The following is a 19,030-nucleotide window of genomic DNA, read 5'->3' as shown; positions in this document are numbered from 1 at the left end:
TTTCCTCAACTTATAACCGCGATTGCCAGGGCAGCAGCTTCACATAGCCCACTGTTTTTGCGTTTTAATTAATTTTAATTAATTATGACACGTTAACTCATTTTAACCTTTTACTCAAGAGGAGGAAGAGATCAAGCTCCTCACCAAGCGTAACAAGAAGCACCACATACGCCATCTGAGCCTTAATTAGGAACAGAGATTTACTGAATCAGTTTGTTTCAGCTTGTTTAATCATTTGCTAGAAAGATTACAACTACAGGACTGTGCAAAAGTCTTGAACCAACCCTAATTTGAAAAGTGCCCCCCCTCACACCCCATCCTCCCATCCACATTAAATGTATTATTTAATTATGTATATATCCATGATAACTGGATACTTTTTTCATTTCATTTTGCGTTTTCAGCAGTCCTTGTACCTAAGCATTTTTTGTTTGTTTGTTAAACACTATCTATGAATCATTCAAACATAACAAAAGCATCCTCCTCAACCGATTAACCAGTGTTGTGTCTACATATAACAGACAACAAGCAAAGAACCAATTTGTTCACATTTCTTGCAAGTGGCAAGCTTAAAAATTAAATTTATTTATATGTATGTATGTATGTATGTATGTACATGTATGTATGTATGTATGTATGTATGTATGTATGTACTCACTCATCAATATGTAAGGAGGCCAGGTACAACAGTAGCCATCTGTAAACCATGACAGAGGTTCTGTCATGCTTTGATGATGTGTTTCATTCAGTGGTCTTGCAGAACTTGTGAAAACTGACAAAATATGAAGGGAGAAAAGAACCATTAAATAATGACCTGCTGTGCAAATGCTATCTGACTATCTGAAACATCTGATTGGCAACAGGTTAATTTTCAGTAATCTCAAACAGTGTGAAATCACCTTGACAGAGGACAGAACAAGAGACTACCCACGTCCAAAAAAGAGCTTTGAATGTCCTTCAAGAAGACTGGAGGACCAGTCCTGAAGACTACTTAGAAAAATTACAACAGAGCTTGTTTAAGAAATTTCTGGCTATGTTTTTTTTTTTTTTTTTTTTTTGGCTAAAAAAAAGGAAGTCATAACAAATATTAACTTTCCAACTCAGAGTGGTAAAACATCTGTTTTTGCCTTATATACTGGATTTCTGTTTTCAGATGTATCTCTCTGTTTTCAGGATCTTGCCTTGTTCTGGTTTCTCCTGGCAAAGTTTTCAAATATATACTTTTAAAACATTTGGAAAAAGAAACAAAAACAATGAGGCATAAACTTCTCAGAATATAACACAATTCAGGTTTTAATTTTTTAAAATAATGGAAATAGTAGTAAAACTTTCAAATGAAAGGAGATGTGCTTCAGGGAACATAAATTAAAAATTTCATTTGAGTCTGTTTTACATAATTGAATTAAAAAGCTGCAGTATCAATGAATCAGTGCTGACTTCCAAAGATGTACATCTAACATAGATTGAACACTACACTGATCAATAATTATATAATATATTATATCAATATATTATTAGGCTTTATTATTAGGCTTTCATAAAAATGTATTTCAATTATTAAGGAAATTTTAAGAAAATTTCTTCATCTTTTGTTATTTTATATGTAACAGGAAATAACAGCCTTAACATGAATTTATTCCACTCCTAAACCCTTGCAAGGTTTTCTACCAACTGATAACTCAATCACTGATATATATATATATATATATATATATATATATATATATATATATATATATATATATATATATATATATATATATATATATATATATATATATATATATATATATATATATATATATAAAAACACCCAGCACGCCCCTGCGGGCGGTTTATCCTTCAAGCTCGGGTCCTCTACCAGAGGCCTGGGAGCTTGAGGGTCCTGCGCAGTATCTTAGCTGTTCCCAGGACTGCGCTCTTCTGGACAGAGATCTCCGATGTTATTCCCGGGATCTGCTGGAGCCACTCGCCTAGCTTGGGAGTCACCGCACCTAGTGCTCCAATTACCACGGGGACCACCGTTACCTTCACCCTCCACATCCTCTCGAGCTCTTCTCTGAGCCCTTGGTATTTCTCCAGCTTCTCGTGTTCCTTCTTCCTGATATTGCTGTCATTCGGAACCGCTACATCGATCACTACGGCCGTCTTCTTCTGTTTGTCTACCACCACTATGTCCGGTTGGTTAGCCACCACCATTTTGTCCGTCTGTATCTGGAAGTCCCACAGGATCTTAGCTCGGTCATTCTCCACCACCCTTGGGGGCATCTCCCATTTTGACCTCGGGACTTCCAGGTTATACTCGGCACAGATGTTCCTGTACACTATGCCGGCCACTTGGTTATGGCGTTCCATGTATGCCTTGCCTGCTAGCATCTTGCACCCTGCTGTTATGTGCTGGATTGTCTCTGGGGCATCTTTACACAGCCTGCACCTGGGGTCTTGCCTGGTGTGATAGACCCCAGCCTCTATGGATCTTGTGCTCAGAGCTTGTTCTTGTGCTGCCATGATTAGTGCCTCTGTGCTGTCTTTCAGTCCAGCTTTGTCCAGCCACTGGTAGGATTTCTGGATATCAGCCACCTCCTCTATCTGCCGGTGGTACATACCGTGCAAGGGCCTGTCCTTCCATGATGGTTCCTCGTCTCCCTCCTCTTTCTTGGGTTTCTGCTGCCTGAGGTATTCACTGAGCACTCGGTCAGTTGGGGCCATCTTCCCAATGTATTCTTGGATGTTCGTTGTCTCATCCTGGACTGTGGTGCTGACACTCACCAGTCCCCGGCCCCCTTCCTTCCGCTTAGCGTACAGCCTCAGGGTGCTGGACTTGGGGTGAAACCCTCCATGCATGGTAAGGAGTTTTCTTGTCTTTATGTCAGTGGCTTCTATCTCCTCCTTTGGCCAGCCTATTACCCCAGCAGGGTACCTGATCACGGGCAGGGCGTACGTGTTGATGGCCCGGATCTTGTTCTTACCATTCAGCTGACTCCTCAGGACTTGCCTGACCCTCTGCAAGTACCTCTTCATGGTTCCCATATATATATATATATATATATATATATATATATATATATATATATATATATATATATATATATATATATATATATATATATATATATACTACTTGCATAGTAGCATTCCAACAACGCCCTGTAAAACACCCAGCACGCCCCTGCGGGCGGTTTATCCTTCAAGCTCGGGTCCTCTACCAGAGGCCTGGGAGCTTGAGGGTCCTGCGCAGTATCTTAGCTTAGTGCAATATATCGGTGGGCAAGGGACGAAAACAGGGCGTTGTTGGAATGCTACTACGCAAGTAACCCCGGCGGAAGGGGCTACATGAATAGGATGAGGGACCTATGGATTCTTCGATACCCAACATCCACAATGACGGCGAAACAACTAGTAGCTCAGTGTTCCAACATTCGAAAGAAGGGACTGCTCTCACAGCTAGAGATTGACGAGGTACAACACAAATGCTACGGCAAGGAGGAGTCAGGACGCCAGGTCAGGGGGGAGATATCATCACCCCCACCCGAGATTGGGTACATAGCCCCAAGTGCGATAGGAGAAGGATCGTTGAGTGCGAGAGGAACTGACCTGAAAAATAGGATCATGGCCAAGCTTGAAACCTGGATCCCCCGTAGCCGGTTACCAAGATTACGTGAAGTACCCTCAGAAGGTCTGCTAGATGATGTTAATGCAGCACTACGGGCAATACCTACAACCACGATTACCGACACTAACAAGCTGATCTACAATACGGCAGCAGTGATCAGTGAGATGCTTGGCTACAAGTTGAACAGCCACAAGGGGCAGTACCCTCCATGGAGAAGGAGGCTAGAGGGCAAGATCAAAGTAGCACGGAGGGAGGTTAGCCAACTAACGGAGTTGCAGAAAGGTGCGACGAATAAGGTGCCTAAGAAATACAGCAAGCTGTCCATACCTGAGGCCTTGGAAACTGCCAAGCAAAGACTCACAGCCTTGGCCAGCCGCTTGAGGAGGTACACCAGAGAGATAGAAGGCAGGAGAATAAACCAGCTGTTCTCCACAGAACCAGCAAAGGTGTACTCTCAGTGGCAAGGGAACAATAATAATAAGAGAACAGCACCACCAAGGCTGGAGACGGAGCAATACTGGAAGAGCATATGGGAGAAGGATGCAACCCATAACGGCAATGCTCAGTGGCTAGTGGATCTGAGGGCAGACCATAGCGACCTCCCTGAACAGGGTCCAGTAACCATCACAGTGGCAGATATCCAAGAAAGGGTCTCCAGTATGAAGAGTTGGACAGCACCAGGGCCCGACATGGTTCACGCCTACTGGCTGAAGAAGCTGACTGCACTCCACGAGCGTCTGGCAGCACAAATGAACCAGCTGCTAGTTAACGAGAGACACCCGGAATGGCTAACTGAAGGCCGGACGGTCCTGATCCCCAAGGACCCCAAGAAGGGACCGGTCCCCTCCAACTACCGACCAATAACCTGCCTCAGTACTACATGGAAGCTCCTGTCAGGCATCATATCGGCTAAGATGAACAGGCACATGGGTCAATACATGAGCGGGACACAGAAAGGAATTGGCAAGAATACCAGAGGCGCAAAACACCAGCTACTGGTAGACAGAACAATCAGCCGAGACTGCAAGACCAGACTGACCAACCTGTGCACTGCCTGGATTGATTACAAGAAGGCCTATGACTCAATGCCCCACAGCTGGATATTGGAATGCCTAGAATTGTACAAGATCAATGGGACCCTAAGAGCCTTCATCAGGAACTCAATGGGGATGTGGCGTACAACACTAGAGGCCAACTCCAAGCCCATAGCACAAGTTACCATCAAGTGCGGGATCTACCAAGGAGATGCTCTGTCCCCACTGCTGTTCTGCATAGGCCTGAACCCCCTCAGTGAGATCATTAACAAGACTGGCTACGGATACCGACTACGGAACGGAGCAGTTGTCAGCCACCTCCTGTACATGGATGACATCAAGCTGTATGCCAAGAGTGAACGAGACATCGATTCACTGATCCACACTACCAGGCTATACAGCAATGACATTGGAATGTCGTTCGGACTGGAGAAGTGTAGTCGGATGGTAACAAAGAGAGGGAAGGTAGTCAGAACTGAGGGGATTGAACTACCAGAAGGCAACATTGCAGACATAGAGGACAGTTACAAGTACCTGGGGATCCCGCAGGCAAATGGGAACCATGAAGAGGCCGCTAGAAAGGCTGCAACCACCAAGTACCTGCAGAGGGTCAGGCAAGTCCTGAGGAGTCAGCTGAATGGTAAGAACAAGATCCGGGCCATCAACACATACGCCCTGCCCGTGATCAGGTACCCTGCTGGGGTAATAGGCTGGCCAAAGGAGGAGATAGAAGCCACTGACATAAAGACAAGAAAGCTCCTGACCATGCATGGAGGGTTTCACCCCAAGTCCAGCACCCTGAGGCTGTACGCTAAGCGGAAGGAAGGGGGCTGGGGACTGGTGAGTGTCAGCACCACAGTCCAGGATGAGACAAGGAACATCCAAGAATACATTGGGAAGATGGCCCCAACTGACCGAGTGCTCAGTGAATACCTCAGGCAGCAGAAACCCAAGAAAGAGGAGGGAGACGAGGAACCATCATGGAAGGACAGGCCCCTGCACGGTATGTACCACCGGCAGATAGAGGAGGTGGCTGATATCCAGAAATCCTACCAGTGGCTGGACAAAGCTGGACTGAAAGACAGCACAGAGGCACTAATCATGGCAGCACAGGAACAAGCTCTGAGCACAAGATCCATAGAGGCTGGGGTCTATCACACCAGGCAAGACCCCAGGTGCAGGCTGTGTAAAGATGCCCCAGAGACAATCCAGCACATAACAGCAGGGTGCAAGATGCTAGCAGGCAAGGCATACATGGAACGCCATAACCAAGTGGCCGGCATAGTGTACAGGAACATCTGTGCCGAGTATAACCTGGAAGTCCCGAGGTCAAAATGGGAGATGCCCCCAAGGGTGGTGGAGAATGACCGAGCTAAGATCCTGTGGGACTTCCAGATACAGACGGACAAAATGGTGGTGGCTAACCAACCGGACATAGTGGTGGTAGACAAACAGAAGAAGACGGCCGTAGTGATCGATGTAGCGGTTCCGAATGACAGCAATATCAGGAAGAAGGAACACGAGAAGCTGGAGAAATACCAAGGGCTCAGAGAAGAGCTGGAGAGGATGTGGAGGGTGAAGGTGACGGTGGTCCCCGTGGTAATCGGAGCACTAGGTGCGGTGACTCCCAAGCTAGGCGAGTGGCTCCAGCAGATCCCGGGAATAACATCGGAGATCTCTGTCCAGAAGAGCGCAGTCCTGGGAACAGCTAAGATACTGCGCAGGACCCTCAAGCTCCCAGGCCTCTGGTAGAGGACCCGAGCTTGAAGGATAAACCGCCCGCAGGGGCGTGCTGGGTGTTTATATATATATATATATATATATATATATATATATATATATATATATTGCACTTCCTATCAAACCACAAATTAGACATAACAACTAACTTACCAATTAAAAGAAACAGGAACGTATTTAATATTTATTATTATTAACGCATTTAAGACACACCAAAACACACCAGAGATGTATGAAGTAAACGCGCCCTCTGGTGGAGATTAGATGAAATCCCTGCACTTGGCTGGAGATGTGGGAGCTATGGATTGGTGGGGGGAATAGTCACTGGAGATAAATGAAAATAAAGCAGCACAGATTTGGCTGTGAATAGATTTTACACAGAGCAGAAGCTGGGCATATGCTGTCTGTCCCTGCTTAGAGCACATGGGACTGCTAAGCTCGGCTGTTTTTGGTTATGATACAGTCAAAGATAAATCTTGGCTTCGTTATCTGTAATTTCTGGCAGGATGTTGTTACGGGCATAATTGGACTTGTTTTCTAAATTCCTAATAGTCTCTGTATAACAGAGTAAAATTTTCTTTTTTTTCCAGGTTTTATCCTCATGACTTGATTTTCAGAGTCCAAAATGGCCCTTGGCACTCAGCTTGAAGCAGTTCACTGAGGCAGTCAGGCCCTAGCCCATGATTAACCCACTAGCCTGTAATAGCTCAGTTAAAGACAATGGATCCTGTGGATAATTCCCACAGTGCAGTTTAAAAGCCGTGTCTTTACTAAGGAAAGCTTCATGAAGAAGGTTAAAAGGCATTCAAAGCCATATGCCCAAACACATCATAGTTTTATCTTTAAAATATGACTGGATGCTTCACCTCTGGAACCAGTGGAGCCCAGCATTAGTGTCAGCAGCTGGCAAAGAACAACTGATTTAATGTGAAGATTAGATTTTTACTCATCGTTTTCTAAAAGCGTTTTAATGGAAGACCACATTGAAGTGGTGTCTTTTAATAGGTAGCAAAAAGAACATCTATTTGTTTCACTCTTACACCATAGTGCACTGATGTAAATGGATGGGATCTTATATAAGACTTTTGTACTCTATCTGAACACTCTAAGCGGTTTACCTCATTCACGCTAACATTTACACACATTCGTACCCCCACTGGGGCACTGGAGAGCAACTTGGGGTTAGTATCTTCCCCAAAGACATTCAGGATGCACACTGGAGCAGACATGGTTCAAACCACCAACCTTCAGATTACTAGTTGACCTGCTCTACTACCTGAGCTACCCCATGTGCATAGTTATTCATGGTGAAAGTGACCATCACTTTTGAGTCACATTAACTTCCAAAGTTAACTTTGGTTCTTCACATAGCCATAAAAATGTAGCAGCTTTGTCGAAAGAGCCCCCCCCCCCCCCCCCCCCCCGAAAAAAAGAAAAAAAACCCATAACAAAAACAAATGAAGTTTTTTGAGCTGGTCTCAAGTTTATTCATTTATTCTGTACATAGCATATATACAGAGTAATAATTCCTACTAAGAATAATTATGTAAACACTCATTAATATACAAGCCCAACCACTAATAATGAATACATCATGAATACATGCAACCCATAAGTGAATTATGTGCTCTTATGCTTTCCACTTACTGTCCAGGAGCTGTAAGTCTTTTGCCATAACCTTACAGGATCTGCATCACTTCACTGGCGTTATTGCCCTTCAAAATGTCACCAACAATTCACTGTGACGTGTTAGTGTGATGGTCGACTGCACGAGACAGAGGAAATATATTATAGCTGTGATGTTATTCCCTGTAACAAAATCCCTCAGTGTAAGATGTACAGCTTCAGTGCTTACACTCTTCAACTTAATCCTCTTTTTTATTTATATTTGACAGATTAATTGCTTTAATTAAAAAAAAAAAGATGTTACATTGCTTTTCTCGACTTCTCTTTCGGTACATTTCCATACTGTTTTGCATTGCCTGTGCATTATGGACAGTAAATGGATAAAGACATGCAGGATACTAGTCGCACAAACCTTTTATTGTCGTAGTAAAACAGTTGTAGTTTTATATTTTAGAAAATAAATCACACCTTAAAAGTACATTTGTTAAATGCTGGCTATTAATAGAAACCTATGAAAGGTACTGCTAGCACAGTTACAGTAGTTTATTCACAGCTTTGACACACAGAGAAGCTACGGAAACATGACCAGTACATTGACAACAAGTGTTTGGCATGTCGTCGCTGACGTTTTGGATTACTTAAATATAGAATTACTTATATGACTGCCATCTTTGTCAAAAGATTGTTCATAGTTTGAGATGAATTTCTTTTTCTTTCCAAAAGTGGAGAAGGTGTTGTATACGTCCAGTTCTCCTCTTGGTGCCAGCTTCAGAGTGCTGTATCCAGTTGTGGTGCCCGGAATGTACACGTTGTGCTGGTAGTCCGGTGTTTCAGGATGAGGCTGTGTGGACTTGTTAGTCCATGAATAGTTTGGAGCTGCTCCCTCTTGAAGAGGCATCTTGCAGTCTGTAAAAATATGCATGCATTAAAATTTGCTTTTGGAGATTATTTCTTCATATTTAAATACAGTCTTTTTGATTTGAATAAGGCGGTTTTAAAGGCATTTTCTTAATTTTTTTTGTGCAAATAACACTTCTTTCAGGGACTTATAATCCTCATGTTGATGCATTAAAATTCCCCCGGTTTAGGGGCCTGGTATTATCTCCCTTTTGGTTTTTAATGTCGCAGTAAATCCTCAGGCACAGAAATCCCAGCCACACCGTCACCCTCGTTTACATGAACAATAATGTGCCAAAATTGCACATCTACCACCCACCATTCATGTGGTTCCCCCAAGTCCAGTACTGTGGTGCCACAGAGCAGGAAAACCCATCAGAGTCAAATTTTGGTTGGCGTGAAAGCGTGCCCTCCATATTTGCTGAGCTATACCTGGAAAGATAAGAGAAATAACAGAAGTGTAAATTCAAGTGTGTGTGTGAGTGTTTGCCCAACTGAATCAGCTATGTACTCACCTCTTGTATGCCGAGTTGCGCTGGTTATTGGTCCACGTCCAGTCCTTGTTTGAATACTTGAGCTGCCAGTTTAAAACATAAAGAAACTTTGAATATCAGTGAGAACTTCAGGGAGAACACTGCTGTGTAGGTGTAGTCTTGTTGGCTGTCAGCGGTGGATAGGTTTGAAGTTAAGAGAAAGCCAACAGAAAGTCAGTTTAAAGCTTTAAACTTGTGACACATTTTTTTCTGTCTTACATATCTTTTGCGACTGTCAAACATAAAAGTAAGGCTTTGAAAAGTGATAAAGGAGTTACTGCTTAATCTGAGAATATGTGGCTAATGTGAGGTGCAGACACTAATGCTGCTGACTAGAGCACAAATGCGCCAGGAGTTGTGTTAACATCAAAAGATAGCTTCAAGTTGGTGATAAAAACGTGTATCTCTTTTATCCCTGCAGCACCTTTTATGCCCGTGTTACACACCTTGTCACACTGTGATCTTCCAAACAGCAGGGTAGCTTACTGCTACAAGGTACAGGGTTGAGGCTGTATTTTCTATTTCATTAGTTACTAGGTGTAGAGTCAACCTCATTTGTTTTATTCCAAAAAAAAGGGATGAATAAAATAAAGTAGTAAAGTATATAATATATGTATGTATGTATCTTTATATGTAAATGTATCTATATGTGTGTGTGTGTGTGTGTGTGTGTGTGTGTGTGTGTGTGTGTGTGTGTGTGTGTGTGTGTGTGTGTGTGTGTGTGTGTGTGTGTGTGTGTGTATGCGTGTACACAGCATACATAATAGCATCTAATCTGACTTTGGGATTTTACAGATTAGCATACATGTGTTTGGAAACCATCAGTAAAGTAAAGTAAATGATTTTGCTCCATCTTCTCCCAGCATATTAGATGTTTTATGGCAGTTATGCCTGTAGAAGGCCTATAAAATGCAGCATGGCAGGAAGAGGGCTGGGATGAGACATGACAGAGTGGATATAGTTTGTGATGCCTTAAAGTGGATAGTAAGACAGAGAAGGAAAAGCACTGTCTTAGTGTATTCATTCACTTCATTTCAGCACATTACCTCGTTTGGGGTTGCTGCTCTTTTGTTGGACAGCTCATTGTGGTCCAGCGCGCTCCATCCAGAAGTCAGGTAGTCTGTGCTCTTGGCATTATTCTGCTGAACTGACATTGCCGGGCTGCACGGTTTTAGGAACATGAAGTCGCTTTTGGATGATTCCGGTGTCAGGCACATTTTGTAGCAATAGACCTGGGGGAGTGCGCCATTGCTGTTTACCTCTGACGCGCCCGTGGACATGCGGACATTTAAGTTGGACTTTTTGAACACCTCTGTGGTAGTGGATATTTCTGAACGAGAGCAGCAGCAGCAGCAGCTGATGGAGGGGAACTTGGACTCTTTGTTGGAAGGTCTGCCTTTCAGTCTCCTCACCGCAACGAGGACGATAATAGCCACTAGAAATGTGAAGGACACTGCGCCCAGAGACACGATTAAGTACAGTGTAAAGTTGGTGCTGTGATGTGGGCTTAGTGACAGGTCACCCAGATCGGGCGGGGAATCTGGCAGGCTGTCAACCACTGACAGAATGATGGAAACTGTGGCCGAGAGGGGTGGCTGACCATTGTCCTTCACCAGAATGACCAGTCTATGCCTCGTGGGGTCTTTCTCCACTAACTGACGTATCGTCCTGATTTCGCCCGTGTAAAGAGCAATGCTGAACAAACTCGGGTCTGTTGCTTGGAGCATCTCATAGAAAAGCCTCGAGTTCTGACCCGCATCTGCGTCCTCCGCGCTGATTTTGGTAACGAGATAGCCGGCGTCAACTGATCTGGGCACAGTTTCGCTGGGCGCAGTGCCGTTTTGCGGAACATGTGAAACTATAACAGGTGCATTGTCGTTTTGGTCCAAAATGAAGATGTTCACTGTAACGTTGCTGCTCAGAGGCGGGAATCCCGCGTCTTGAGCTTGAACCGTGATCTGAAAGTTTTTGAGTTGCTCGTGATCAAAGGATCGCAGCGCGTAAATGTTACCGTTGTCTGAGTTTACGGACACATACGTGGACACGGGCATTCCGTGTATGTCACCTTCTAGGACTGAATATGACAAGTACGCATTTTGACCAGAATCGGGATCCAGTGCAGTCAGCGCACAAATAGACGCCCCCGGCGCGTTATTCTCTGTCAGATACACAGTGTACGAAGGCTGTTTAAAGTTCGGCGTGTTGTCGTTCACATCAGACACTTGCACTAAAATTGTTTTCCTGGTGAATAAAGGAGGGGAACCCATATCTCGGGCAGTGAGAGTGATGTTGTACTCCGCGACTGCCTCCCTATCCAAAAAATCGCAGGTAACCAAAGTGTAGTAATTCTTAAATGACGAGTGGAGCTGAAATGGGACGTGATGAGGAATCTCGCAGTCCACATTCCCGTTTTCACCTGAGTCTTTGTCCATCACGCTTATGACGGCTATTACCGTCCCGGGAGGAGCGTCCTCCTGCACAGGTGTGGATACAGATGTTAAGATCACCTCTGGGAGGTTGTCATTTTTATCCAAAACGCTGACCAGCACTTTACAGTGAACTGCTACGGCAGATGGGCCTTTATCTTTAGCCTGGACATAAATTTCATGCATCCTGGTCTTTTCATAATCTATCACTCCTTTGACTTTGATCTCCCCCGTTTCTGAATCCACGCTGAAAAGCTGGCGCACCTTGATGGGAGCGTGGCCACTGAATGAATAGCTGATATCAGCGTTGGAACCCTCGTCAAGATCGGAAGCGTTAAGTTTTATAACAACTGTACCTTTGGGCGCGTTTTCGGCCAGCCTCACTCTGTAAAACGACTGATCAAACACAGGCGCGTTATCGTTTGCGTCCAGAACGGTGATGTCAATTTGCACAGTGCCTGATCTCTCCGGTGCGCCTCCATCCACGGCCGTGAGCACCATCTGATGCGCACTCTGCTGCTCTCTGTCCAGCGGGTTTTGCAGAACTAGCTCTGCAAATTTACTGCCGTCACTGCGCGTCTGTATATCCAAGAAGAAGTGTTCGTTTACACTTAACAAGTAGGTGCGGAGGGAGTTGGATCCCACGTCTAAGTCTTGTGCGCTCTCAAGTGGGAAACGGGAACCTGGCGCAGATGACTCTGATATGTCCAGATTAAATTCGGTCCACGGGAAATTAGGGGAGTTGTCATTCACGTCCAAAATTTCCATCTCTACCCTGTAGAGTTCCAGTGGGTTTTCTATAACCACTTGCAAGTGAAAAGAGCAGGACAAACTCTGCTCGCACAGTTCTTCGCGATCAATTCTTTCATTGACGAACAAAACTCCATTTTCCAGATTTACCTCCACATACTGCTTCTTAGTGCCAGAGACTATCCGGAATCTGCGCGCGGAGAGCTTATCCAAATCCAAACCCAGGTCTTCTGCAATATTGCCAACAAAAGCTCCATGCTCTAGTTCCTCTGGGATCGAGTAACGTATCTGTCCCCAGACTGCATCCAATAAATACATGAACAATGCCAAATAGTAGACTACATGCCATTTCCCACTCAGTCTTTTCATCGCGCCCTGTATGTCCATCTGTAGGCAGAAGCAATTCGGCAACTCACAAGGACTATGTCTGTAGTGTACTCATAAAAGATGATTGAATCTGAACTGTCCAACATACAGCCGGGATAAAACTTGACACTGGCTGGACTGGAACAGCCACTGCCTGCCCGAGAGAAAAGAGAAGAGACGAGAGAAAGGGACGCGCAAGGGCTACTCGCCTGCCTCAGATTACTGTGTCTGTGAGTGTGTGTGTTTATTATTGGCCCCACTGTTCCAATAGAGGAGAAACGACATCTGGTGGGATAATCTTTCGCCTACTAGCCTGATCAAATTTATGTCACAGTCTCTAGACTTTGACTGCAGGTCAAAAGTACAACATTCAATTTCTTATAACAGAGTATAAAAGTGAAATGAAATCGGACATAAGCACACCTTACTGCAGTGTAGTCACGCTAACCCACAAAACTGGCAAGAAGTTATAATTGTGCAATGTAATCAAACTACTTTCAGATTTTCAAAAAATGCCTTTACTATATCAAAATAAGGAAATAAAAAGAGAACAAAAATGATCCTGCTACAAATGACTGAGAAATTAATAACACGTGTAGAAACTCATAAACTTGTTATCTTATAAAAAAAAAAATGGAACTGTGATAACGATTTATTAGAATAACATCGGTGTAAGAATCTCGTTTTAATCTTTGTCAGGTTAGAGGAAAATAAAAGGGAAAAACAATCAGTATATATTCATTTATGGCAAAACATCAATGAAGTTTCGAAAGGTTAATGTCATTCTGACTGCGAAGTCTGTAAGCTGTAAAAATGTTATGAATAAGCGCAAACCCCATCAAAGTACCCTGGCAGGCACTGTTACTGTTTAAAACATCTTTTCCCGAACATATTTCAGTGTATTAGTACTTAAATAGAGCAGTTGCATTATGTTTACTACCCACCTCAATGCTTACTTCACCCATTTGCTCAGAAAAAAAGAAAAAAAAATCCCCATTCCCCTGTTTAAAACTGAAAACACAATCTGTCCGCAGGAATGAAACTGCAGCAGATGGTGAGGTTTTCTACTGGCTCATGCTCTTTTTAATTAATGGAATGGAGATTAGAGGGCATTTTCCCTGGATCATTAGTGAACAGTGGAATTAAGACATTTTGTGAGGAATAATCCCACGGCTATCCATGCGATGCACATGTGGTTTTCTCTCAGTGGTCATACTGACCTGCTTTTCATAGCCTAAGTACATGGCATCACTTACGCATAGCAGAAACTAAGTAGCTGGGATAAGGGGACACAACCACCACATTTAGGGATCAAAAACACAAAAGAGATTATCTTACTGTCACCCCCGACTCTTTCTCTCTCTCTCTCTCTCTCTCTCTCTCTCTCACACACACACACACACACACACACACACACACACACACACACACACACACACACACACACACACACACACACACACACACCTCACTAAAGGGCTAAAGTAGACTATCAATCCCTTTGTCTTTAACCACTTTTCAGCTTTAAAACTGCAGGATTAGAAAAGGTTAGCCTACTTTTGCCTTAAAAAAACCCCAGAAAAACGTTGGAAACAGTGTTTTGCATTCTGCTTAAATGGTCTGCTCATCATGTAACATGCTCTGAGTGCAACTAATCATTTTGAATTCCATTTAACCCTTTAAAAAACTATTGCAGATGTTACGCATCAACTGGCATGAAACGCCGACAGCCAACTGACAACAATGTCTTTTCACATGATCGACTGTCATGGTTCCAAGGAACATTCATAGCTACCTATCCTGTTTTTCTTGCCACAAAGTGTTTAGATCCCCCTCTTGTGTTCCTGTTATTTCATGGACAGTCACCGAATGGGGAAGAGGTGCTAAACACAAACATTGGATGGTTTGTAAATTGCTATGAACAGTATAAATTTCCACAGTCTGGTAAACAGGAAAAGGTTGCTAATAATATGCCAGTCTAGTGTGCATACATTCATATAGGGTAGATAAGAAAGTAAGTGGTGATTTGAGTTCATCAAATGCACCCAGTAAAAGAGGAGAAAAAAGAGGGTTTACTTCAATTTGTGTAATCCATCTGTAAACACAGATTTTCATTATAAGTAATTGAACAGTCTTGAAAAGATCCATTTGGATATTACCTCATGCGTGCGTTTGATTGTGTTTTTTATTAAAGTCTTTGTTGCACTGCAAAACTGTTGTTCTTTACCCCACAGAGTAACAAAAAAATCAGTTAATGAAAGAATGGAGAGGAAATTAGATGTTAAGGCCTTTGTCTTCATTCGATTTTTACAGAAATTGCTGTGCAGCAAGAATCGGCATACTATTCATCATAAAACTAGCACAATGACAGGTACTTTTTAACATAACACAGCAGTAAAATCACATTGTGCCTGTGCTGTCTAAAGTCTCCTCAAGGTTTTACATAAAACCCTTTCCTCCCTGGACCAATAAAGCAGAATTCTTTTTTACGTGATAACATTATGTCTTGCTTTATCTTTATTTTGCATTTCCCCGAACTAAAAAACACAAAACAAAACAAGTCAAAAAGAAATCTTGTACTAATATCACCCTTCATTGGAAAAAATGAGAAGTCAGAAGTCAACATATGAGCCAATTAGTGGATATAAACCCAGCTCTACTAGAAGGACCTCTGAATTGGACTGTTTGGCAATATACGGATTGAGTGTAATATTATAGTAATTAGTATTCTTTCAGCATCTTATTTCTATATCTCTTAAAACCAAATAAGAGTAAAAACATGGCAAGGTGCAAAAAATGGATACAGATCTGCAATTCCAGTTAGATTCAAATAATTCACACACCATTCTGATTCCTAACCCCCCCCCCCAACCAATTCACACTAAACCTCAAGCTTAATTAGGCAAATTTAAACTTTATTCATTTTTTTCATTAAGATTTTATTTGCAGATGACTAAAACTATGAAACACGTAACCCATGACTAGACCGTTTATTAATATTTCTTACACAGGTCTATTATTGCCACTGCAAAGTCACAACATTTTCTGACTTTGCAGTAAATAATAATAGTCGTAGTCATCACAGGTGAGAAACATACACACCCTAACAGCAGGAAATGCCTTTGCCTCTAAAGAAGAAAGTTCGTCTTAATCCTTCAGGCTCAGAGATTATGGAATAATTCAGGTCACTGCCGGATACAGACAGCCTAAACAATTGCCCCCGCCAACAAGCAGATGTTTCTGTGCTACAGCTCACAAGCATGCTTCAACTCATAGACTGCTCACTCTGTGTAGAATAGTATTCTTCACTCATAGGACAGTCTGTATAGCATTTTGAGAAGTTTCTCCTTTCTTGCTGTATTCATAACTAGCAGGGATGAAGAATCAGACTGGAGACAGGAGTTGGGACTTTTCTTCAACGTCTTTGACCTGCATTGTTAATTTATCACGATAGCTTGGTATCTGTAGGTTGTTGAAAATGTTGTCAATGGCATTCTTATTTTGTCACTATAATAATTTGAAACAGGATGTGTGAAAAAAGACACTTTGGTGAAAATGAGGGTCTCATAGCTGATGACTGAAATTTTTTGTATTAATGATGATATATAATAGGCATATGACACTGTCTTCAAAGGCACTGAGTGAAATATTAATTGTGTCTTTGGATGTGTTGCAAAAGCCGCAAGATCTTTGTTCCCTGTTTGTTTTGTTCAACCAACAATCTGGACCGAGCATATTTGCAATCATACCAACCAGCTAAAGTGGCATTTCCTCACACTGGACATGTCTATTCAGTAATCAGTATGTCTATGTATTTCTGCTTGGGGTTTAGTAATTTTCATTTTCATTTTCAGTTGCCATTTTAACTTTTTTTTTTTTTTTTTTTTTAGCAAAACACACCTGCTGCAATTACATGCCAATTCACTGGCTTGCTCAAAGAAGTAAACTCACACTGCTGGTTGTAAATAATATGGCAGGTAAAACCGATTTTTGTTCTTAAAACCCAGAGCTTGAGTCACATGGTGTTATTGCAGTAACCTGTAAACATTGGATTTAGGCATCAATGATTTTGTAAGAGATTTGGCCAAAAATTAACACAAAGTAAACATCTCAATTATGTGGCAAGTTGGGAATTTTAGCAGGGGTCTGTGGGGAGTGACTGACTTTTGAAGCCAGCTTCAACTCGTCATTGACACTGACTTCATTTTTTAAGTCCCAGAGGCTGCCACATGGTTGTGTTCAAGCTTGATGAAAAGATACTTTTTAATTTTCCTGGGATTTTTTAAAATTGTAAAATTTTTATTCATTATTAAATGAATGAATACCATTAAGCTGCTTTCAGGAACTATGCCTGTTTGCTCACTGTTTCACTGTCATGGTATACAAAACTTTTCTCACTAGTTATTTACTCACTGGAATTGTGGCAATTGTGGCATTGGGCCAAGCAGCACGCACTTGAGCCGCATGAACAAGTTTGTGCGAAACCTTCTGTCAGCACGATCCGAGAGTTTTAAAAAAAATATCTTGTGACTTCAAGAATGCTTTGCTCTCTCAATTCATGAATATTGAGAGGGGTGGAGGTTAGATGACTCTAGAGAAATATCCATATCTGTCAGTACTCTTTGGTCTTCTAGTAGTTCTTGCAAAACTTTGAGGTGTTTTGGGGCTCATTATCCTGCTGCAGCATACTTCTCGATTACTCCTCTCTCTGTTTTGTTTTATTTTGTCCTGTGGTCTGCCTTTCATGTGCCACAGAACAGGAACTTGCTGTAAACAAATTAGTCAGATCAATTTAAATATAATGCTTCTGAATTATTTACCAGTGAAATGACGTGGAAAAAACAAAGAGACCTTTAGCCATGTTTTGATGTTCAGAAAGTCCCTCTTGGCTTAGAAAAACAATTTTACTGTTTGAATCTCTTTAACCTAGCCCTGATGTTTCCTATTTTCATACTAATGTTTAGTAAGTAATGCTCAGCCGTAGACTTGACACACAGTCGTATTTCAAAGCAAGTGAAGAATAGCTGCATGCTGACAAACCTCTGATCTGTAGTTCTAATGTACATCTGTGAGGTGGTGTCAGGACTGCAGCATGATCCATCCACCCATCAAGCCATATTTCATAATTGGTTATCCAATTCAGGATCTTAGATTGGCTGGAGGCTATACCAGTTGTCATAGGGCAAGAAGTGGGGTTCACCCAGGACAGGCCCACAGTTTATTGCAGGGCCAACACATAGAGTCAGACAAATATGTACACTCACATTCACTGGAATCTAGAATCACCAGTCAACCTAACAAGCATGTCTTAGGACTGTGCTGGGCAGCTCGAGTATCCGGGCAGAACAGGTAGAACATAACAATTCCAAACTGGAGGATTAAAACTCAGGACCTTCTTGCTGTGAGTTGACAGTGCTAAGTACTTCTAGCCCCACAGCATGATCTGCATTTCAAAACCTTTATCAGAAAAATAGTTTAGCTGGGTAGTAATTGCTGTTGGATTGAGTAATGTCACACTGTGTGAAATCACTGTTTAAAAGTCTCTGGATTTTGTCATGTTTTGGACCTTATGTTGAGTGGACTGCAGTTAAGGTGTTCACTCAGGTGACTAAGTTGCTGAAATTAAGTTTTGTTGAAAATACACTGAATTAGAACCAGACACTCACTTAGAATTGGATTCTAAAATTTGTTTTTTTTTTGTAACACAAACTTCACACCAAAATTTATGGCATTGAAATGCAGCAGCACCTGAGGACCTGAGGGGGACAGAGAAAATGAGGAAAAGCATCCGACTTTAGAGATAAAACCAGAGAAGCTAACATTTCATCTATGATAAACCGGGTCAGGCACCCCGGTTAACTCCTCTCCTGCCTCTCCACGGTCTGCGTCTCGAGTCGCAGTAATGGGCCTACACATGCATATCAGCGAATTTTATTCAAACATGTACTGAGATTCTGTACCCGAGTTGCCACATGTGAATATTTCTTTTTCTGAAAACATAATGAAATGTAAGCCATAATGCTTCACACATGCATGACCTATTTT

At 42.4% G+C, this 19,030-nt stretch overlaps 1 protein-coding gene across 1 annotated transcript in view; it reads right to left on the bottom strand.

The window, feature by feature from the left end:
* LOC308387118 (protocadherin alpha-C2-like) overlaps positions 1–13,999 on the bottom strand; it is a 22,101-nt gene extending 8,102 nt beyond the window's left edge. The window contains exons 1-5 of the mRNA XM_080867016.1: positions 13,930–13,999; positions 10,490–13,139; positions 9,426–9,487; positions 9,230–9,342; positions 8,652–8,919 (exon numbers count right to left, since the gene is read on the bottom strand). Coding sequence (XP_080723142.1) covers positions 8,652–8,919; positions 9,230–9,342; positions 9,426–9,487; positions 10,490–13,006 — 2,960 coding nt within the window. The 5' untranslated portion in view covers positions 13,007–13,139; positions 13,930–13,999. The remainder of the gene's footprint in view (positions 1–8,651; positions 8,920–9,229; positions 9,343–9,425; positions 9,488–10,489; positions 13,140–13,929) is intronic.
* Positions 14,000–19,030: the final 5,031 nt, after the last annotated feature.

The sequence above is a fragment of the Rhamphochromis sp. 'chilingali' genome, assembly GCF_963969265.1.
Source record: "Rhamphochromis sp. 'chilingali' genome assembly, chromosome: 19".
Classification (NCBI taxonomy): Eukaryota; Metazoa; Chordata; class Actinopteri; order Cichliformes; family Cichlidae; genus Rhamphochromis; species Rhamphochromis sp. 'chilingali'.
This window is presented reverse-complemented; position numbering and strand designations above follow the sequence as displayed.